This window comes from Gossypium hirsutum, chromosome D08 (genome assembly GCF_007990345.1).
Source record: "Gossypium hirsutum isolate 1008001.06 chromosome D08, Gossypium_hirsutum_v2.1, whole genome shotgun sequence".
Classification (NCBI taxonomy): Eukaryota; Viridiplantae; Streptophyta; class Magnoliopsida; order Malvales; family Malvaceae; genus Gossypium; species Gossypium hirsutum.
In genome coordinates, this window is record NC_053444.1 from 57,036,073 (window position 1) to 57,058,991 (window position 22,919).

General features: G+C 35.5%; 3 protein-coding genes across 4 annotated transcripts in view; 2 read left to right on the forward strand and 1 right to left on the reverse strand.

Annotated features, from left to right (window-relative positions):
* Positions 1–1,615: 1,615 nt before the first annotated feature.
* Positions 1,616–2,715, forward strand: LOC107886398 (FCS-Like Zinc finger 2). Of its 2 annotated transcripts, none has more exons than XM_041098546.1 (2): positions 1,616–2,116; positions 2,212–2,715. In XM_041098546.1, the coding sequence occupies exons 1-2, from the start codon at positions 1,791–1,793 to the stop codon at positions 2,396–2,398; spliced, it is 513 nt and encodes a 170-aa protein (XP_040954480.1). In that variant the 5' UTR covers positions 1,616–1,790; the 3' UTR covers positions 2,399–2,715. The 2 variants fall into 2 exon arrangements, with proteins under 2 accessions (XP_040954480.1, XP_016665836.1); XM_016810347.2 differs by having other exon boundaries at positions 1,621–2,122.
* A 3,696-nt stretch (positions 2,716–6,411) lies between these two features.
* On the reverse strand, positions 6,412–8,181 carry LOC107887644 (uncharacterized). The gene is made up of 5 exons (XM_016811888.1): positions 7,785–8,181; positions 7,457–7,689; positions 7,226–7,370; positions 6,793–6,987; positions 6,412–6,542 (listed from the first exon to the last, which is right to left on the reverse strand). The coding sequence occupies exons 1-5, from the start codon at positions 8,179–8,181 to the stop codon at positions 6,412–6,414; spliced, it is 1,101 nt and encodes a 366-aa protein (XP_016667377.1).
* A 793-nt stretch (positions 8,182–8,974) lies between these two features.
* The window catches only part of LOC107886399 (uncharacterized), a 35,042-nt gene continuing 21,097 nt past the window's right edge, over positions 8,975–22,919 (forward strand). The window contains exons 1-21 of the mRNA XM_016810348.2: positions 8,975–9,227; positions 9,943–10,046; positions 10,596–10,730; positions 10,840–10,890; positions 11,332–11,426; positions 11,514–11,631; positions 12,228–12,329; positions 12,435–12,623; positions 12,707–12,867; positions 13,120–13,290; positions 13,667–13,759; positions 13,854–14,175; positions 14,300–14,404; positions 14,488–14,583; positions 19,799–19,866; positions 20,425–20,545; positions 20,630–20,836; positions 20,923–21,126; positions 21,380–21,489; positions 22,110–22,206; positions 22,344–22,442. Of these exons, the coding sequence (XP_016665837.2) occupies positions 9,131–9,227; positions 9,943–10,046; positions 10,596–10,730; positions 10,840–10,890; positions 11,332–11,426; positions 11,514–11,631; positions 12,228–12,329; positions 12,435–12,623; positions 12,707–12,867; positions 13,120–13,290; positions 13,667–13,759; positions 13,854–14,175; positions 14,300–14,404; positions 14,488–14,583; positions 19,799–19,866; positions 20,425–20,545; positions 20,630–20,836; positions 20,923–21,126; positions 21,380–21,489; positions 22,110–22,206; positions 22,344–22,442 (2,745 nt within the window). The 5' untranslated portion in view covers positions 8,975–9,130. The remainder of the gene's footprint in view (positions 9,228–9,942; positions 10,047–10,595; positions 10,731–10,839; positions 10,891–11,331; positions 11,427–11,513; positions 11,632–12,227; positions 12,330–12,434; positions 12,624–12,706; positions 12,868–13,119; positions 13,291–13,666; positions 13,760–13,853; positions 14,176–14,299; positions 14,405–14,487; positions 14,584–19,798; positions 19,867–20,424; positions 20,546–20,629; positions 20,837–20,922; positions 21,127–21,379; positions 21,490–22,109; positions 22,207–22,343; positions 22,443–22,919) is intronic.

The following is a 22,919-nucleotide window of genomic DNA, read 5'->3' on the forward strand; positions in this document are numbered from 1 at the left end:
GTATAACTTTATAATGAGACGTATTTTTTAAAATTTGTTGTGTTTTTCCTTTTTTTTATAAATATTTTACTATACCCTTATATGACATTTGTCAATCATTAATCCTATTTGTGGAGTTTAAAAACTCCACTAAAATACTTCTTAAAAATGTTAAAATATTTTATAGGTCCTCGTACTTTTCACAAATTTAAAATTTAGTTTCTATACTTTTCATTTTCAAGAATTTAATCTCTATACTTTAAAGTTTTTAAAATCCAAGTCTTATTGTTAACACTATTAGTTTTTTCTTAAATTAGGAAAAAAATATAAAAATATATATATATTTTTGATCTAATGTGTAATTTTGTACCCTAACTTTCTTTTGGTGTAATTATATACATAGAACTTTAATTTTAATTCAATTTTCACATTTACTAACACTGTTATTTGTGTTGCACTATTTTTTATTATCTTATTTGAAAATTGCTAATGCAACATTTTATTAAACTAAAATACAAAAGAGTAAATTTAAACTATTTTCATATAGATTAAAAAATACATGTTTTTATGATTATGGAAGTGACAAAATAATTTAAACTTACGTGAAAATGATTAAAATTATTTCAAAAGAAAATTTAAATTAATGTGGAAATATTAAAATTTACTCATTCTTAATAAAGTTAATCAACAATATCTACATAATTTAAAGAAAATAATGTCTCATAGAAAACAATGTTAGTGTTATGTGAAATTAAAATTTTATATGTATGAAATTACATCAAATCGAAATTTGTGTATAATATTACATATTAATAACAATGTAATTAAAAAATAATATTTGTAATAAATTTAAATTTAATAATCTTAATAATATTAATAATTAAATTTAAATCTGAATTTCAAAAAAATTAAAATCCTAAAACTAAAGTTATAAAATTTAAATTTCTAATTTACTATGAATATAGGTGGTACTCGTGGTGATGGTGGCGGTGGTGGTGGTTAAAGAACTCAAAAATGAGTTAAACTGGTGTTTGGAGAGGTCCACCCACAATGTCGAGGAAATTGGGTTAAACCAAACCGTCGTTGTAGGAAAAGATTGTGGCAGGTGCGGTCGTTACGTTAACGCGCACTGTACGAGCGTGGAGCCTGCGTCAAATTTTTACGTTAGAATACGGAGGCGTAGCCGTGGGCCTCGTTCTTTTTATGATTTAGTCCCAAATACGGGACTTCCCTTCCTAATTTTCGCCCCCTTCTTCTTTCCTAAACCACGAAATTGCCATTTCTTTTCTTTATTAACAATTAAATATTCGATGTTATTAAAAAACTTGATTTACAAATAACTATTGTCTTTTATCTTTTAATAATTGGTCTTATCTTTTTATTTTAAAAAAAGGTATCAACATATTTTATTTTTTAACACAATAGTGGAATTTTGTTTTGCTAAGTTTAAATGTAATTTGCTATGGTTTATGTTTTAAATTAAATGTAATTTTCATTTATTTTACCAAATGGCATAATGGTATTTTAAGTGTAAATGAATGGCAAAAAACACCCCAAAGGGCACGCAACTAATAACTGGAAGTAATTTCGAAGTTAGGGACGCAGGTATTTTTAAGCCAATGGATTGAATTGCACGGATTCTTGAAACCTGCTGTTGTTTGCAATCTTTTTCTTAACAAAGAACAAAGCTTTCCCCTCCCTATAAAAATTCTAAACCATCATTTATTCTTTCACCCACTCATCTGCTTCACCATCTTCTCTTTACTCCTTCACTTTAATTCCCACAAAAAAGACCAGACCTTTGCTCAAAAATGGAGTCTTCTGGTCCTTCAAGGAGGCCTTGTTTTATTGAAGAAGATGATGGTTTGGCTTCCCTTGTAGACATGGAAGCTGGATATTCAGGAACCCATTACCAAAGTTGTAACCAAAATGGGTTTTTTTCAAGGCCTCTTTTGTGTTACTCAAGGAGGAGTAGTTTGAGGAATTTGGCTTCTTCTTCTTCTTCTTCGGTTTTCTCTCCGAGGTTTACTAGGTTTTATGATGCCAGATTTGAAGATCATCATTATCATCAACCCCATTTCTTGGATGCTTGTTTCCTTTGCAAGAAGCCTCTTGGGGGTAACCGTGATATCTTTATGTATAGGTTTGTCCATATTTTATCAAGTGCCTTAAATCTTTTTTGATTGGGTTTTTGTTTTGGGTGCTAATTTGTTGTATGTTGAAATGTTGCAGAGGGGACACACCGTTCTGTAGTGAAGAGTGCAGACAAGAACAAATAGATATGGATGAAGCTTTGGAAAAGAACAGAAACCTTTCTTCTTCTATGAAAGCTCTGAGAAAGAAGGAGCAAAGGAAATCTAATTCTCCAAACAAAGCTCAAGATTACCCTTTCTATACAGGCACTGTTGCTGCTGCTTAAAATCACTTCACAGTGGTTATAATCCAACATATCTACCATACATGAATAGTGACATGGAGATCCGTGGAGAGTAGGGCCATGATAAAAGAACCTGTTCTGATGGGGTTTTTTTTTTTTCTTTTTTGAAGGGTGTTTTTTTTTCTCCTTTTTTCCTTGAAAAAAAATCATATATATACTAGATTTTAACTGTGAATGTTATATATAGACTGGATCTACTCTATGATGTGGCTCTTTTTTTTTCTTCTTCTGTTTTTGTTAATTAGATCGACTTTGTTCTTTCTTTTTGAATCAATGAAGAATGATAAGAAGTTTTCTTAGACTATTTCTGTAGTAAATTTCTTTTTCTCATTTCAGTATCACTGATGTTGATTGTTAAGTGAGAATGACTGACATAAATGGTACTTGCTCAAAAAAGCTGTTTTCTTTTGTGTTGTAGGTTCAACAACTCTGTTTTGTTGTGTTGATTATAATTACATACTAAGCTTAATGGTAATTATGTTTTGTTTAATAACACTTAAAGAGTGACAAGTAAAGTGGGGGAATTCGGAAATTTCTTTTAAAAAAAGGGAATAAAAAAAAGTGGTTATATTAGGTTCTGAGATGAGGAATTTGTGGGTATCTGCGATAACTTTTGGACCAGGGAAACAATGACTGTTTGCCATGTTAGGGTTCATCATCAATCCTCCACGCAACTGTCTTGTAGTATTTCACAAGCTTGTTGCATTGACACTGACAGAGTTAAATGGGACAAGAATTATTATTATTCTCTCCTCCTTTTAAATGACTACTTTTTTCTTGGAATATTAAAGAAGAGGGAACTGGTTTGGGATGCTTTCAAACGTCTAGATCCATAGCAGCAAAAGATAGTGTTAATAAGAAATAAAAGCCCAGAAACTGGACAAGATTATAGAACACACTTCTAACTGAGCTAAAAGGACTAATTCCTGTTTCAACTAAAAGGTGGTTGGTGCCGTTGTTTTCAATAATAATAAAAAAAGGCACATATTTTTGGTCATAATCATTTGTATTCCTGTTGTTTCTAACTCCAGAAAGGGGGTGTACGGAGTTTGAATCTATCAACGTATGTATTTTGTTACTGCACATTATTTATTTATTTTGAATTATAATTTTGAATTATAAGAGGAGAGTAAGTAGCGCGACTCGAATTCAAGTCAGACTTGAGATAGTGAATACCTTGATCATCAAGTCAGTACACGGGTTTTTATTGCAATTTATTATTCAATTACATGAACATCTTTCGTTAATGGAATCACTATATTAATGAAATCAAAGTTTTAAACTTTGTTTAAGCATGTTTTAACTGTATAATTCACAGTTTATTGTATCCTGCAAGGCTTTGGACCTCAAAGATAGGGGGTGTTGTTGGGTTGAATTTGGACCAACTAATAAAATGGATTCCAATGAGAAATTCAATTTGCTAGTTCATGGGCCTGGTATTGTTGGGCATAGGATGATATACTTTTATGCCACGCGTCTTTTTGCAGTTCAACAATAAGTACTCGTGGTTTCAAGGAAAAATAATTAGCCTTTGTTATATCAAAATTTGTCATTGCTATGTTGTATATTAATTGAATTAATTGCATTAAAACTCACATGATAATTATATGAAATTTAAAAATTTATGTATATAATTATGTATTATAGATTTTAAATTTAGACATTCAAGACTTGATATTTTCATATTTGTCAATAGTATCACAATTCTATTAGGTACCCAATTGCTAGCTTAATTTGTTGACCATTTAACAGAAGCGAAGAACACCTCCAATAGATTTTGCTTTAAAAAATCAATATCATCTAGGATATTAGCTATTCTCCATTTTCAATCCCTGAAATTTATGACAGTCACCAATAACCTCCTTTTGAGTCTAACTCAACAATCAACTCTATCGCCAGCTTTAGACCCTCTTTGACAGCATAGGCTTCACTTCAGCTCGTAAGGCACCATGAACATGCACCTTTTTGCCCCCATCACCTAGCATTTTACCATTAACGTCCATGGAAATAATACCAAGAGCCTTTTCCTTTGTTGCTACTTTGAAAGCTCCATCGCAGTTCATCTTGACAAAACCTTCTTGTAGGGCCCTGGACTAATCAGCAGAACAGGAAACATTGTAGTGAATTTTATTCGTAAATTGAAAAGAACCTAACACTTCATTCATAGCGAAGTTCATCAACTGTACCCTTATTATCCACTTTCTTTTTTTCCAATGACACGTCGCATCTGCCTTTCCATATATACCAAACAGTAAATGGCACCCATACTTTATCCTCCACCAACAGTTCTTTACAAGACAACACCTTAAAAAACCATTTATCAAATTTGCAAATTTTATCCCTTTCAATTTTGAGACCATTGAAACCAGCAAACCCAACCTCACGAGTCCATTCACAGCAAAACACATATGCTCAATAGACTCCTCCTCTTGCTGACATATTGGGCATAAAGAAACAACTCTTCTTTTAAACAGATTTACAAATGTAGCAATTGAATCAGTACACGGCTTCCACAAAAAATGCTTGATTTTACTTGGACCCTTCAAACTCCAAAGAAGCTTCCAATGGTTTTTGTTGATTTGTCTAGAAGAGGAAGGCTTCGAAGCTCCACCTTAAAGGGAAGATTTCTTCAACTCAGAATATTAGATTTAACAGATTAAGTTCCTGTATTTACATATGGACATACAAGTGAATCCTTTCCCTTTGACTGACAAATTGTGACTTCTTTAACTGCACACCTTGCCTCATAAAAAATCCAGTTACCAATGGGCTCATCATCCCATACCCTTTCCTCTTTATTCATCCATTCCACAACTTTTTTCTGGAAAGTACGTGCCCGCAACAGCTACAAGTTTAAGAAGCTTACCATTTAGTTTAGGCACCCAGTGGTCACTCCAAATAGACACCTCAATCCCTTCCTTAACCTGCCAAAGTAGTCTATCTTTTAAAATATCTCAACCAACCAATAAACTGCTCAAAATCATGACGCTCTTGAACCCCTCACAACATCAATAAACTCAAACATGAGGAAAATATAAGGCCTTCAAAACTCTAGCCCACAAGGCATTTAGTTTTTGAACTAATCTTCAGAATTGTTTGGCCAGTAATGCAACGTTGAAAGCTTCAAGATCCTTGAATCCAAGTCCCACGGCCATTTTATCCATTGTTAAGATTCCCAACCATTAATCACATCAAGATGGATGGAAGCAGCCATTAATGCTTGATGGAGACATCCGACAAAAAGTCTTAATCAAGTCTTAATCATCATTAAAACAATGATGAGGTAAGAGATGACAAAAAGCAGCTGTGAACAAGCAGTGACAACAACGGTCATAAATGCAAGCATGACACATGGAAGCAACCATAGCCATGCAAGAAGATAGAGACGTGGAAGCAACCACATCCACAAAAAGCCGAGTACTTATCAGATTCTTTACATTTGGATGAAATTCAAGAAATGAATCACAATAATATGCAAGAAAGTTGAAGTCAACAAATATAGCAACCATTAATCACATCAAGATGGATGGAAGCAGCCATTAATGCTTGATTGAGACATCCAGATGATGACAAAAAGCCTTAATCAAATCTTAATCATCATTAAAACAATGATGATGTAAGAGATGACAAAAAGCAGCTGTGACACAAGCAGTGACAACAGCGGTCATAAATGCAAGCATGACACATGGAAGCAACCATAGCCATGCAAAAAGATGGAGACGTGGAAGCAACCACATCCACAAAAGAGTCTATATTGCCCCCACCAAAACCGAGCCGTAGCATTATTGAGATCAAAACAAAGTTTCTTTGGCCATTTATAACATGCTATACTATAGGTTGGGATAACACATGCAACTGCTTTCAAAATAACTTCCTTACCACCCATTGATAAGATTTGTTGTTTCCAACATTGCATCTTGTTCAACACCCTATCTTTAATGTTAGCCCAAAACTTCACATCTGATTTTACCCAATAACGAGGGAACACCCAAATATTAATCTGGACATCTCGCTTTAGGAATTCCCAACACAGCGACAATTTCAGCTCTTATTCTCATATCCATATTTGAGCTAAAGACAATATTGGATTTGGCTCGATTGACTGATTGCCCCGAAGCCTTCCATACTGTTCAAGTAAAAGCACAAGCTCTTGAGAGTTTCTCATCTAAGCCTTCAAGAAAAATAGGGAATCATCTGCCAAAAAAAGGAAAGAAAGATGGGAAACCACTGGACATAGACTGTTAAGTTTGACACTACTTAGATGATGTGCTTGTGTTTCAACAATAATCATTCTAGACAGAACATCCATGACAAACAAAAATAAATAGGGCAAGACAGGGTCCCCTGCCTAATACCTCTACTTGGAACAATCTTACCTGACGGTTTATCATTTACACACTCCATCACCCAGCCGACCCATCTAACATCAAAACCCAATCTCAATATCACTTCCTCAAGGAAATCCCATTCCACCTTATCATATGCCTTATTCATGTCTACTTTTAGTGTCATTTCACCCTTCTTCCCCTTCTTCTTAAGCTTAAAATAATGAAAAATTTCTCGAGCCACCACTATATTATCATGTATCTATTTGTTACTCACAAAAGCACTTTGATTATATGTCACAAGTTCTCCCAGAAAAGAATTCATTCTATTCACCAGCACCTTCGTTATTATCTTATAAACAAAATTATACAAACTTATGGGTCTAAATTGCAAGATCGTTTTAGGGACTTATACTTTAGGAATGAGAACTATATCTTTACAGTTCATCTCTCTAAAAAGTATACCACTATGAAAAAAACCTACCTACTGCTTTAATTACATCTTCCTTTACAACCTCCCAAAATTTTTGAAAGGAAAAACCATTGAAACCATCAAGCCTAGGAGCCTTGTAAGCACCCAACTGAAAAACCGCAGCTCTTATCTCTTCCTCAGGAACTCCCTTAACCAGCTACTCATTCATATAAACAGAAAACACTTTAGGCACATAATTTATCGTATTTCTCCACTCCCTAACACCATCGGTTCGAAAAAGACTATGGTAAACCCCCTGAACTTTTTAATAATATCCAACTCCTCATCAAGCCAAACACTAGATTCATCTTTAATACGTAACACTTTATTGAATTGCCTCAAATACATTGTTGTTTGATGAAAGAATTTGGTGTTCTTATCACCAAACTCCAGCCATTTAACTCTAGAATACTGGAACCAGTATTTCTCCTCTAGACTCCAAACCCTTTTCAATTCAACTTTCAGTTCATACTCCTCTGAACAATCTCAATTTTCTCCAACAAATAATCAATAACAACCCTATTATTCCCAACAAACACTCTTGCTCCACTGCATTAAGTGACATTTACACCTTTTAAGTTTCTGCAACAGATAAAAGCATGAGGTTCCATAAAAAACTGATCCCAACCCTCTTTTATAATTTCCTCACATTCATCGAGCTCTGCCCACATCAATTCAAACTTGAATCTCCTTGGAGCCTGTCTATCTTTACGACCAGTAGTCAAAACGATTGGCGAGTGATCCGAACCTACAACAAAAAGATTAAACACCAACGAGTCTGAGAATATATCCAGCCAATCTTTATTAACCAGAACTCGATCAAGCCTCTCTCTAATCACCTGCCCCTCTATAGAGTTGAACCAAGTATAAAATTGACCTTTAGCGGGCAAATCAATAAGAGAACGACCTTCAATAAAATTCTGAAAACTTCTTAAACACCTATCTGCTTTCATTTTGCTCCCATTCATCTCTTCTAAGTCCTGAACATCATTAAAATCCCTTATACACATCCCAAACAACTTGTGTGTCATGAAACACTAGTGCTCTATAAATCTAACATATCCGAGAGCTTTGTCCCTTACCCATATCACAAACCAAAGTATCAATAATGTTTATATTAGCACCCATTATTTGAACTTTAAGACCTTCTTTCTACCATAAAGCTAACCCTCCACTAAGACCATTAAGACCCACATATTCTCCATAATTAAACTTCAGCTGAATCATTAATTTATTTACTTAACGATTTTAAAAATAACAAAATTTAATTTAATAATCTTAATAAGATGAAACCTAAAATTGAAAAAGTAAGAAATACATAAATTAAAATATAAAAACTAATACAACTCAAAATCTTTTGAACAAAAAAAAGGGCAAGCAAAAATATATCCACTACTTCGATGTAGATGAGTTAACGGCAAACGTTTAACAAAGCTTAGGTGTCAAAATTTGCAAGGCAAAACGGCTGCGCGCCACCGCCCTTCTTAGAATGGCACAATAGTAATATTGGGGGAGAATAATACCCTTTATTCCAATCAGCTGAGCTGTAAATACCATAACTTTCGCATCACATATTACAGAAACCAATAATGACTTGCCACTGATTAAAAAAGTCAAAGTCAAATAAACAAGATCTACATGAAGGACTTACCCATGAACTGCTCTGTAACTGTAACGACTCTCCCTACTCTAGTCTGTTCCAGTCAGTCACTACCTTCCATTCAAAAGGTGCTGGCGTGTTCTTTGAGAAAAACCCATACCCTTTTTCCTTTTTTTTTTGTATAACCGCTATTTATTCAAGTTTTCTTCCTTCTTTCCTCAAAATTTTACAATGTTTTACATTTTAGATTCCTTTTTATGAACAGTATCTCGTATAGTTCAGATTGAAGATTCAAATAAAGAAAAAGAACAGGGAAGATGTTGGAGGATCAAGTGGCGTACCTCTTGCAGAGGTATTTGGGGAACTATGTCAGAGGTCTCAATAAAGAAGCTCTTAAGATCAGCGTTTGGAAAGGTTTGTGTCTTTTTTCATCACTTCGGTTTTTTATCTGTTGGGTTATTGTGTCTATTATCGATAATGTTCATTAAGGGTTTTTTTTCATGTTTATGCTTCTTCTATTGTTTCTTACGTCTAACTTGAACGTTTTATTCTGTCATGTGATTTAATCGTGAGTGAGTGTTTTCAAAATTGGTTTGTTTTGGACTAATTATTTATCTACTTTCTGTTTTGCTTAATCTTTTATTGCGGATGGAAATGTTGATAGAATCAAGACAATTTTAGTATTGGTTCGAAGTGATAAACATGCTATCTAAGACTGTTAATTAATTTTTATTGAAGTTATAGGCATGGGGTTATGAGCATGTTTGCCACCATGATTTTAAGAGTTCACTTCTGCTTGGATGTCTATTATCTACTAACGTGAGTTCCTTCTGATAAAAATTATTCTCCACCCAAATGTTTAGAAGAGGCAAAAACCTGAAAAAACTTTAGGACAGTGAGGGAAATCTAAGAAAGAATTTGAAATACTCGACAAACAACATTAGATTGAGGTTGCTTAAGATATGATTGGGAGATACAAGAAGGTTTTAAAGTTGATTGGTGAAAGTGGTATGGACTATGATGTTCAAGACTTATCTTTCAAAGATTGTGCAATTTATTTGTATGTTAGTTCCCTTGGATTCTGTTGCTTTCTTGATATCTTCACTTAACTTTCTCAAATTTAAAACAGGTGATGTTGAGCTAACTAACATGCAACTGAAGCCTGAGGCACTTAATGCATTAAAGCTGCCAGTGAAGGTCAAGGCAGGATTTCTTGGATCAGTTAAACTTAAGGTTTGTGGTGTAGCTATTGTTGTCACAAATTCTTATTATTAGGCCAGGCTCTATGTTCTTAATTTTTTAGACTTGCTTGCAGCTGTTTGATGAAATATAAAATACAAAATAGAGGGAGCAAATTATAATCCTAGATCCATGAGTGTGAAATTTATGAGGTTCAGAAACTAATTCTGGTATGAAGTTATTGTTAAAGATGGTTGAGACGATGTTGGTGGTACAGTGACTGTGTGGGAGTGGTGGCTGGGTGGTAATATGCTACGCCAGACATGTTGAGGATGGAGTTGAAGTGTAATATAATAAAACTTCTAGTGTTGCATGGCATTTTTTTGTTTTTTTTGATTTTGGGGGCCCGGGGGGGGGTTATGTGAGGAAGTCTGAGTGGGGAGATGAGATTTGAACCTTGGAAGTTAATCCTCCGGCTCCCAAAGAGGGGGCAGCAACTCTAGCTTAAGTGGTTGGTGCCAGTTTTGACATCATGCATATTATAGTTCTTCAAAAGTTTCTTGCATTCTTGTAAAGTTCCTATGTTTTACGTGCTGACTTCAGGTCCCATGGAGTAGGCTCGGCCAGGATCCAGTTTTGGTTTACTTGGATCAGATTTTTCTATTAGCTGAACCTGCAACTTTTGTTGAAGGGTGTAGTGAGGATGCTATCCAAGAAGCTAAGAAAAACCGAGTACGGGTAAGACCGGGTGAGCAGTGTGTTTGTTAATGTTAAACGTAGAAGAATAAGATGTGGTTGAATATTGAATTTATATATTTACTGATTTAATCTTTGTTGGTGATGATAGGAAATGGAAATGAAGCTGTTGGAGAGAATGCATCATTTGAAGTCTGAAATGGTATTTTGATGAGATTGTCTATATAGTACTTTTGAAAATTGAAATAGTGATTGTCATTAGCTGGTCATGTTTCTTCACATGGTTATATGCTTGAACATTTAGGCTTTTTACCTTTTAAACTTTATTTTACCTTACATAAACTTTCTCCTTTATGATCCATGCGCTTTTATGGCCTTGATAAGGTTCAGTGTTTACAAATATTTCCAACCGTTAGAACTTACAGGTGCTATGAGGTAGGGTAGACTAAAAGCTATGTTTTATCTTCTGTATGCAGAGCTCAACTGTATTCCACTTCCTTTTCCTTGATTCTGCATTTAGCTTCTGAAATTTGCCAATAATTATTGTGCACGAGTCAAAAAGTATTGGTGTTTTGAATCTTTTCTTCAGACAACTTTATATTTGGTAGCTAATTATGATAAAAATCCACCTTTGTGTTTGAAGAATAAATCATGGTTGGGATCCCTTATCAGCACAATAATTGGTAACTTGAAGCTCTCAATATCAAATATTCACATCAGATATGAGGATCTTGAGAGGTAAAGTAAAGCCTAATGGTTAATGTTCTATGTTTTTAACAATTCATGTGGAACTTACTGGTGCTTTCTTGCTCCTTCCCATTTTAGCAATCCTGGCCACCCTTTTGCTGCTGGCCTTACGTTGGAGAAACTCTCAGCTGTAACAGTTGATGACAGCGGGAAGGAGACTTTTGTTACTGGTGGTGCACTGGATCGTATACAGAAGGTTTCTCTTTTAGTGAAATATCAAACTTTATTTTTTATTGTTTGAATCACTTTTGATGGAGAGAAGTTAATTGAACAAAGATCATCGTAAAAAGAGTTGTGCCAGATTGTCATCATGAATACATTCTTTATAATTATAGAAATAAATTTGTTTGTTGTTGGATTGCTTGTTGATGCTGCACAATTTTAGCAAAATATATTGTTCATTTACTGGTTCGTCAGATTTAAAATTCTTTACCAACAACAGAACTATGACTTGCTTGATCCTAGGCTTGGCATTTGCCATTTTTTTTATTATTAACTTTTTAGTGTGTTATTACCAGTTAAATTGGATGTTGGTTGGGTCCCCTATGCAACTGTTTGATTCCATTGTCCTAACTGTCATGGCTGTTAATTGCTTCTGGAAAAGGCATTGTTAGTCATCACAATTAGTATCATCTCACCACCATAAAAACTGGAGCTGTTTTCTGCTCACTACTGCTTTTCTGAGACTTTCTTATGCTTTTAATTTCATGCTCCCTGATATTCCTTTCCTTCCCAGTATTCTAGCTATTATCTATGATGACCTTTTTGTGTTTTTATTCCCCCTGTTTATAGTCGGTTGAACTGGATCGACTTGCTTTGTATCTGGACTCTGATATATTACCGTGGCATATTGATAAGCTGTGGGAGGATTTACTTCCTTCTGAGTGGATTCAGGTAGGCCTCTGTCACTCTTTGAATTTAACCTGTTTGTCCATGTCTGTTCATTCACACTTTCCTTGGTTCTCAACCTAGATTCTCCTGGTTTCCGTTGAACTGCAGGTTTTCAGATTCGGTACAAAAGATGGCAGACCAGTTGATCATCCTATAGAAGAGCACGCTTACATCCTACAACCTGTAACTGGGAATGCAAAGTACTTGAAGCTTCGACAAAATGGATCTTCTGACAGTGGTGAACCTCTCCAAAAAGGAGCAGTGAGCTTGGATGATGTGACCCTTTGTTTGTCAAAGGTTTTCCCGAGTGTTTCTATCTTGGAAGTTCTTTATTCTTTGACTGTAGGTTTTTAATGGTTTTATTCTCCTCTTTCATGCAGGATGGATACAGGGATATTCTGAAATTGGCTGACAACTTCACTGCCTTCAATCAGAGGCTAAAATATGCCCATTACCGTCCAACTGTCTCTTTGAAGTCAGATCCAAGGTCTTGGTGGAAGTATGCTTATAAAGCTGTTTCTGATCAGATGAAGAAGGCTAGGTGAACAAGTTAACTCTGTTTCTTGGCATCTTAGTTTTATTCTATTGTTTTTGGCATAAAATCCTATAATGTGATTAACCTATTGCAAATACCTCTAATCTCTATCATCTTGGAAGTCTTCAAAATTAGTACTGTTTTACCAAAGATTATACATATATTGACTTATGGCTTTTGTCTGAACATGATTTCAGTTTGACAACTTTTATTTTGGTTCTGGTTTTGCTTTGTCTAAGAATGTGGTTATTCTGGCAGTGGGAAACTGTCGTGGGAGCAAGTTTTGAGATATACAAGGCTGCAGAAGAAATACATATCCCTATATGCATCCCTACTTAAATCTGATGTGAATCGTCCAGTAGTTGATGATTGTAAAGAAATTGAGGAGCTTGATCGTGGACTTGATATTGAACTTATACTGCAGTGGAGGTACTGTATTTTGTTTAAATATGTCACTATTAGTCACTGGTATGACTTTTAGCTTTGGTTTTGGTCATATACCAAATGAAAATAGATGGAGTAACTCACTATAGCTAAGACTAACTGAGTGTTGGATGGTAGCACTTCATACTCTCTATCATGTATAGTTCCTATAATAAGATAGATCGGAGAGTGGAGAAGTTAGAAATTTGTGGACACCATGTAGGCACATGCATGAGTAGTCTGGGCTTGTTTGCTACAGTATATTTCAGTCCACATACAGATGTGCATACTGATTATAAATTTTGAAAACTTCACTACATTTTTGGTTCAGTGAAGTAGCTTTGTCTGTTGATAACTTTGATTTTATTCTGGCATTGTGCAGAATGTTGGCACACAAGTTCGTGCAGCGGTCAATAGAATCAGAAAACTACTTGAAGCAGCAGACAGCTAAAAAATCATGGTGGTCGTTGGGATGGTAAGTGCTCGTACAGAGAAATCTTCTTTCAATTTAACTAGTCTCGTCTTATGCTGTAGACTTTACAACTTCAGTGAATCATTTACAATTCCAGGGCCAGTCAATCTCTTAAAGATGACAGTGAATCATTCAGTTTCAGTGAAGAGGACTGGGAGAAATTAAACAAAATTATAGGTTATAAGGAAGATGATGATCAGTCACTTATGATTAATGCAAAACCTGATATTCTTCAGACTTCTCTGGAAATTCACATGAAACGTAATGCTTCAAAGCTTCTAGATGGGGCCCGTACATGTCTTGCTGAATTATCATGTGAAGGCCTCAATTGCTCCATTAAGCTTTATCCAGAGACAAAAGTATTTGACGTGAATCTGGGATCATATCAATTATCATCTCCCAATGGTCTTCTTGCTGAGGTTTAATTTCTTGCCATTCTTCAGAATTGCATTTTTTATTGGTTACAATGTTCTTGTTGCTGATTGGTTACTTTTCTTTTCTCATAGTATTGGACCAACCTTAATTTTATATTTGTTCTTGCAGAGTGCAACTACATCTGACTCTTTAGTTGGTGTCTTCTGCTACAAGCCATTTGATACCAAAGTAGACTGGAGCTTGGTTGCTAAAGCCTCTCCATGTTATGCGACTGTACGCCATTATACCCAACTCTTGACTACTAAATCCTTTGGATTATATACTGATTTTTTTTTTAATTCAATGTCTTTTGGCAGTATCTCAAGGAATCCATTGACGAAGTTATCAATTTTTTTGAAAGCAATATAGCTGTCAGTCAGACCATGGCAGTGGAAACTGCAACAGCAGTACAGGTTTTGTTATGCTTATGCTATCTTTTTAACTCTATTGAGGAGTACTTCCGTTAGCCCAAGTCACTTGAAATGGCCTTTCTTAATTTTGTGTATGATGAAATTAGAGAATACTCTTATATATTGAGGAAAAACTCACTCAATCATGTAAGGGAAGAATATCTTTAAAAATTAGCTATAATCCCTAAAGATTAGCCATTCAATGCTGTCAAATAAATCAAAGATTCTCAACATTCCCCCTTAAGTTGGTGCATAGATGTCTCGCATGCCCAACTTGCAAAAAAGATTATGATAATCTTATAGCTAAGCCCTTTTGTAAAAACATCAACCAACTATTTTTCGGATGCTAGATAAGATAGACTTAAGACACCATTGGATACTTTTTCCTTGATAAAATGGCGATCTATTTTGATGTACTTGGTCCTATCGTGCCGCACTGGATTTTGAGCTATGTTGATGGCTGCTTTGTTGTCACAGTACAGGCTTGATCCATTTTCGTTCAACAACTTTAGCTCTACCAATACCTTTTGCAGTCATAAAAGTTCAGAAACACCTTGAGCCATGACCCTATATTCAGTCTTTGCACTTGATCGAGCAACAACACTTTGTTTCTTGCTCCTTCAAGTGACTAAGTTTCCTTCAACAATAGTACAATAACCCATTGTAGACCTTCTGTCATCAAGAGAGTTGGCCCAATCTGTATTTGTAAATACTTCTAGTTTGAGATGACTATTTTTGGAGAAGAGAATACCTTATTCGGTGTAGACTTCAAATAACGCAAAATTCGCAATACTGCCTACATATGAGCTTTGCGATGATCATGCATAAACTGGCTTACCAAACTAACTGCATAGGTTATATCAGGTTGAGTATGAGCGAGATAAATCAATCGTCCAACGAGTCTTTGATATCTCCCTTTATCCACCATTTCACCGATCCTTACTTGTAACTTGTGATTACTCTCAATAGGTGATTTTCTAGTTTGCAACCTAACATGTTAGTCTCTGCCAGAATGTCTAAGTCATACTTTCTTTGGGAAATAAAATTCCCTCTTTCGATTTAGCTACTTCTATTCCGAGGAAATATTGTAACTTTCTCAAGTCTTTGATTTCGAATTCCTGAGCCAATTGTTTCTTAAGCCGGGCCATTTCTTCCCTGTTGTCTCCTGTCATAATTATGTCATCAACATAAACTATAATGAGAGTAATCTTACCCTTGTGATGTTTTATAAAAGGGGTATGGTCAACATTACTCTGTCGATTGCCAAATGACACCATGGCTTACTAAATCTGTCAACTCAGGTTTTGGGAGATTGCTTTAGTATATACACCTTTCTTTGAGTGTCTTTATCCTCGAAGCCTGGAGGAGCTTTTATATACACTTCTTCCAAATCTCCATGTAAGAAAACATTTTTTACATCTAAGTCCTAGTCGAGATTTGCTTCACATGATAAAAGGATCTTAATTGTGTTCAATTTAGCAACCGGAGAAAATGTTTCTTGATAATCCACTCTATATGTCTGAGTGAATCCTTGCGTTACTAATCTGACTTTGAGTCTTTCAATTGAACCATTAGCTTTATACTTGATACTAAACACCCGTTTGTAGCCAACCATTTTCTGCCCTTTAGGAGGATTAACTAGTTCCCACGTCTCATTTTTTGCTAAAGCCCGCATTTCTTCTATCATAGCCTTCTTCCATCTTGGATTAGTGATAGCTCCTCTCCAATCCTGTGAAACAGGCATAAAGAATAAGGACAAAACAAAAACTCTATAGGATGAGGATAAGGAATCATAAGAGACAAAGTCAGAGATAGGATAAAAAATTCAAGTTCTAACACCTTTTCGTTGGGCTATTGGTAATTCTAAATCAGTATCAAATTTAGGTAAAGAAGACTCACGTGGCAGTGAAGAGTTAGGGAACATAATAGATTGTATGATGGCATCTTCTTTCTTATCTTTGTATGTCCTTAAATTAGATCTATCCGACAACCGTCCACTAGTCTTCTCTTGAATCGAAGTCTCTACTGGAACTAAATTTCCCTCGGAAGAGTAACAGAGTAAGGTGTCATCTCTTCATTTTCAGTAATCTTCCCCTGAAGAGATGGTTGTGATAAGGAAAAGTAAGGTTTATCCTCACGATGTTACTTCCATACATAATACTTTCTAAATGATAGATGATAACATTTGTAACCCTTTTGTGTGGGAGAGTATCCGATGAAAACTCATTTGACTGCTCGAGGATCTAGTTTGCTCCTATGTCGAAAATGGACAAAGAAAACACAACCAAATACCTTCAGTGAAGTTATGTAATCTGTCTTGCCTTGTAAGATTTCTGTGGGACTTCTAAAATTAAGGATTCGAAGAGGCATCTGATTAATGATATAAGCAGCAACCAAAATCACATCCCCCCAGTAAGGCTTTGGGAGGTTCATAGTGAACATAAGTGATCTAGCAACCTCCAAACGATGTTGATTTTTCCTTTCGACAACAACATTCTAAGTACTTGTACTGAGACAATTGGCTTGATGTAGAATCCCATATGATTCTAAATAATCATTAAAGTTATACTCGATTCCATTATCAATTCGCAAAATCTTAACCTTAGCAACAAACTGGGTAGTAATCAATTTATGAAAAGAACGAAAACACGAGAAAACATCACTTTTGGACTTCAATAAAAAACCAATGTCATCCTAGTGCAACAGTCAATAAATGTAACAAATCAACGATTACCAAATAAAAAAGTTAGCCCAAAACATCAGAATGAATAATCTCAAAAGAAACAATACTTTTATTATTACGTAAAGGATAATTGTTTCTTGTATGCTTAGCAAACTCACATGCATCACAAATTAAAGAATCCAACTAAATTCTTGAAAACAAAGTAGGAAACATCTTGGCAAAAACATTAAATGATGGATGTCCTAACCACCTATACTACTGAATTATCTCTCGGTTGACATCTTTATCCTCTCCAAATAAGGCTTGAGACATATTGGATGATCGATTCAGAAGATATAAGCCATCACATAATCTACCACTGCCAATCGTCTTCCCTGTCTGGAGGTCATGAAAGGCACAATAATCGGGAAAGAATTCAAGTTTACAATTTAAGGCTTAGTGATAGTATTAATAGATAAAAGGTTAACCGAAAATTTAGGGATATGGAGGATAGAGGATAAAGTGTTATTGGGAGTACAAACAACAGAACTTGTTCCAGAGACGGAGGTAAGAGGCATAAGCTATTTGCACGCTATCTTTAGATGGACAAGTAGTATAGTTAAATACGTTTTTGTTTGATTCTGCCATACGTTTATTCACAGCGGATCAATAATCCAAGATTCAAAAGTAGATGAAGCATTTAAAACAGAACTTAATTTCGCATGATTAGACTTAGCACTCGAGGTAGAGTCCAATTGAGACGAGATGTCAGAGATGTTGAATCTCGTCCGAGGTAAAACTCCCAGCAGAAGTGGACTTGTCCTCTGTTGTCACAGAGTCTAACAAATTTGCCTGGGACCGAGAATTACCCCCTCGTTTTCCACCACGACCTTGAACAGGGTGACCGTGTAACTTCCAGCACGAATCTTTAGTGTGCTGAGGCTTACCACAGTAGTCACATGTCAAGTGACCATTGTCAAACTTACCACCCGATGGACCATCTTGGTTAGCAATGAGGCCAGCTTTCTCAGTAGGTGGATTATAAAGCATAACAGCACGCCAACTCTCTTGTTGTATATAAGAGTATGCCTTATGGAGAAGGGAACAGAGTTTTTTGAAGAACTTGAATCCGAATCTGATCATACCCAGTATTCAACTCAACCAAAAAATCAAAAACTCGCCCTTTTTCCATCTTCTTCTGAAATTTCTGGGCATCATTGGTACAAGTTGCCTAAAAATCTTGATAATAAGGTCTTGCCACAAGCCACTTAATTTAGCAAAATATTGAGAAATTGTTAGCTCCCCTGTTTTGTACCATGAACTTTATTATGAATCTAAAAAATTTGTGCACCATTCCCAGTACGAGAGTAGGTGAGAGCAGCAACATTCCAAATCTTCTCCACTGTATCAAGGATCAAATAAGTTTTGGAAATATGGGGTTGCGTAAAGTTGATAAGCCATGCCGTAACAAGAGGCTTTGCTGAATCCCATTGACTAAAAGTTGAATCAATGAGTTCAGGTTTTGACGTGGTACTGGTGATGTATCCCTGCAATCCACGAGCCTTGATAAACAACAAGCAGGACCTTGACCAAGCAAGATCATTACGTTCATCAAGCTTCACAAGACTAATTTGCAATGATGGATTATCGGTTGGAATCATGAGCTTCTTGTCCTTCGCCATAATGCTAAAAAAAACAACTAATACCCCAAAAGATTTGCTTGAAATTTTTTTAACAAAAAACACATCCTACACAAAAAACTTGGCTGAAATACACCACCAATCAAAGGAGAATGACTGAAAGGGAGCAGAGAGCACTGCGACGGCGTCGGAAAAACGTGGCAGCAGCAAGAGAAGGCCACGCGCGGCACGTGAAAGAAAGAGGCAAAACCTTGTGACAGCGCATGAGGCCCATGCACGGGTCTTCTGGTCACCAGACTCTGAGGTTTCGCCAATGAGTAGATTCTGACTCCAATGGTAGGGGCGGTGAGGGAGAAAATAAAGGCTAAGATGGAAAGTACCAATTTAGTGTTTTTAGGGTTTTTGGAACAAAACTTTGAAAATCTGAAAAGAATTATCCCAAAAAACAAATAAAAAATCTGATACCATGATGAAATTAGAGATGAATACTCTAATATATTGAGGAAAGCTCACTCAAAAACTATAATATATTGAATCATGTAAGGAAGAATATCTCTAATTAGAATCTCTAAAAATCAGCTATAATCCCTAAAGGTTAGCTGTTCAATGCTGTCAAATAAATCAAAGATTCTCAACCGTATCCTTGGTGTATCATTGTGTCTACATATGAGAAACTAAACAACAAAGTTAGTGTCTTAGTGTGAGAGTATTTATTTTCTTAGGAATTTAGTAAGGTGACTAGATGTTCCTGTTTTAAAGAATTCTAAGGCACATTCTTTAAATAAATTTACTGTTGAAGCACCAACAGTAAGTAGCAAGTTTATCTTGTTTTTTATTCTCTCTTCCTTCAGACAGTTACTACTAACATATTGTCAGTGTTGATTGGTTTGCTAATCGTGTATTAACTGATTATTAGATGACAATTGATGGAGTCAGACGGTCTGCTCAGCAACAAGTGAACAAGGCTTTGAAGGACCATGCCAGGTTTGCTTCTTTAGAGTCAAAGTTGCACTAGTGACTGTATTTTTGGCAGTCTGGGAAGAATTATATATCTTGAATAATTGCCTTCTGGACTCGGTGTTTTAAAATTTATCTCTGCAGCTTCTTAATACTTGCAATGGATGGTCTTATGTTTATAGCTACATAATTTATGTCTATTGATGTCAGAACCATAATTGCCTCATGAGACCTTGACCAGAGGCTAATAGTACATAACTGTGAATTTGGAAGCTTCATTTGTTGTCTTGCTCTGCTTTGCTTTACCGTGTATAAATATCATGGTTTGATCAATTCTTTTTGTATCTCCATTGTCTTATTTCATTAGAATTCACTTTTCTAGGTACGTAAGCTATAATCTTCAGATGTTGCTCTTTGGGTTGTATAGCCTTGACCATGTTTGGCTCTTGTGTAGTTCTTACATATCATGTCTTGTTAACTCCTTTTGATTCATGTGATCAAATATTCTGCACATTAACTTTGAGAGCAAAATTATTTGGATAAGCTGTTAAAATGCAAAAGCATTTATCTTTTACCTATTTGTAGGTTTCTGCTAGACTTGGATATTGCAGCTCCTAAGATTACGATTCCAACTGAATTTCGACCCAACAGCAAGCATTCAACAAAACTTCTTCTTGATTTGGGAAATTTGATCATCCGTTCACAGGTTAGAGGATGAAGATAAGCCCCACCTTAATTAGTTAATAATTTGAGATGTGTAATTTATATGGTATTTGCTGAATATTTACAGGATGACTATACACGTGCATCTTCAGAGGTGCTTGATTTGTATTTGCAGTTTGATTTGGTTTTAAGTGATGTTTCTGCTTTTCTGGTTGATGGTGGTTACCATTGGAGTCAAACGTTTCCGAAGAAGTCTGCAGGTTCTACCAATGTTGATGTTGTTAGTTTCTTGCCTGTTATTGAAAAATGTGGGGTAATCTTGAAACTTCAGCAGGTAAAGTTGTAGACAATTTCCCTCGAAACATTGTTGTAAGATTGTTGTGTGTTCTTTAATTTGAAGTCAATTATTTTTTCACACAGATTCGCTTAGAGAACCCATCATACCCATCAACAAGACTTGCTGTGCAGTTACCATCATTAGGTTTCCACTTCTCTCCTGCACGGTACCATAGATTGATGCAAGTAATTAAAATCTTTCGGGAGGAGGACAAAGACAATCCAGATATCTTTCGTCCTTGGAATCAAGCTGACTTTGAGGGTTGGTTGTTTGTTCTTAGTAGGAAGGTCTCTCTCCTGTCTCTCTTGTACTTACATATACATATACACATGCACATGCACATGCACATGCACATGCACATGCACATAGACACATACACATACACATACACATACACATACACATACACATACACATACACATACACATACACATACACATACACATACACATACATATATTGTCAGTTTCTGGTCCGTTTTTATTCTATTGACCTTTCTTCCTACTCCTGCCCCCTCCCCTTCTATTTTTATTTTATAGGGTGTGGGAAACAGGGAAGCTGTTTGGCAACGGAGATACTTGTGCTTAGTAGGGCCTTTTCTGTATGTACTTGAAACTCCCGGTTCTAAGTCATACAAACAGTATGTCAGGTTAGTAGCCAACTTCTCCAAATTGATTTTCCAATGGCATGATCATCTTATATAGATAAATGTGTATGTTGAAGATTGTATGAAAAAGTCAACTAGCATGATCATAAAAGATAACCGGATATGTATTTTAGGATTTAGGAGATATGAATGAACAACATTACATCTAACATGCATCACCACTACTTTAAAATTTAGTAGAATTAGATCTCTTTTTGAAGTCTTAAAGCTGAGCCTGCTTTTTTAATCTAATTTTCAAAAATTATGTTTTTGGAACTTGTAGCTACTGTAAGAGATTGCTTCACTAATGACTATTACATAGTAAAATCTCTTTTTAGTAGATTATATTAGAAACCTACTGTGAGAATTGTGGAGCATGGACGAAACTCCACCTCTTGTAATCTTGTTGGGCAGATATGAATTTGATGAGGATGGATGTACTCAAATGTGGCTGGATACACCAAAAAAGTTGCATTTTTTGATGGCTAAAGTCATCAACGGCTTCTTGCTTGTTTAGAGTTACACCAGCTAGTTTACTTTATGATATAGCCTTCCTGATTTATGTGATCTTCTCACTTGTACTTCAGTTTCTAAGTTTATGTCCTGGTTTACTTGCCCTGTAGTTTGAGAGGAAAACAAGTGTATCTAGTTCCAACAGAGTTGGCTGGTGATATGGAATCTGTGCTGGCTGTTTGTGATGCTGCACGGTCAAATAGCAAGGTTGTAAGGTCATTTCAGTTATTAAAACAGTATTAACCAAGGAATGTAGTGAGATAGTAACTTAAATTCTTTTCTTGTTCAAATGTGGAACCCCCCCCCCCCGAATATTGCTTTATTTGTGTTATTTTTCTTACTAGGTGATGGAAGATGTGAATGCACTAATATTGCAGTGTGATGGTGATGATTCAAGGAAAGCATGGCAAAGCCGCCTGCAGGGAGCTATATATCATGCTTCAGTAGGTCTTCCTGGTTTAATCTATCAAAAAGAGAGCAAGGGAATAGTAGTAGAAGAAGAAGTGATAGGAAACTTAGCTACAAATTCTCTTAGTAACCTGAATCTTTAATAGATATTAACTCCAACAAGTCTAACAATACATTGAGATATAAACAGGCATACTAGTTAGTTGGAGTAGGATCCCAAAACATTACTATCTTGAGAAACATGATTCCTACAAAATAAATCTACCAAAATAGTTCTCAGGCACTTGAGTTGTGAAAATGGTAATTCTCCCTTTGGACATAAAAATAGCTGGACTTTGTATGATGAAGTCCTAAATGCTAGTAAGGAAATTAGAAATTTAGAAGTGATAAAGTTTCTTCTAGCACACTTGCATCACATTCTTGAGGATAATGCTCTATAAAATCAAGGGGCATCATCAAGAAGGGCAAGAGCATATTACTTGTTACGAAGGAATTATTTTTCATGGTTCACA

Bases quoted from the DNA above. Each gene is read 5' to 3' on its own strand.
- LOC107887644 (XM_016811888.1), bottom strand. From the start codon at position 8,181: ATGAATGGGAGCAAAATGAAAGCAGATAGGTGTTTAAGAAGTTTTCAG. The intron at 7,371-7,456 runs GTCTTTTTCGAA...ATGAATGAGTAG, and splicing joins AGTTCAGGGGGTTTACCATA to CTGGTTAAGGGAGTTCCTGA. The intron at 6,543-6,792 runs GTAAGATTGTTC...TTACTTGAACAG, and splicing joins TGTAAATGATAAACCGTCAG to TATGGAAGGCTTCGGGGCAA.
- LOC107886398 (XM_016810347.2), top strand. From the start codon at position 1,791: ATGGAGTCTTCTGGTCCTTCAAGGAGGCCTTGTTTTATTGAAGAAGAT. The intron at 2,123-2,211 runs GTTTGTCCATAT...GAAATGTTGCAG, and splicing joins CGTGATATCTTTATGTATAG to AGGGGACACACCGTTCTGTA.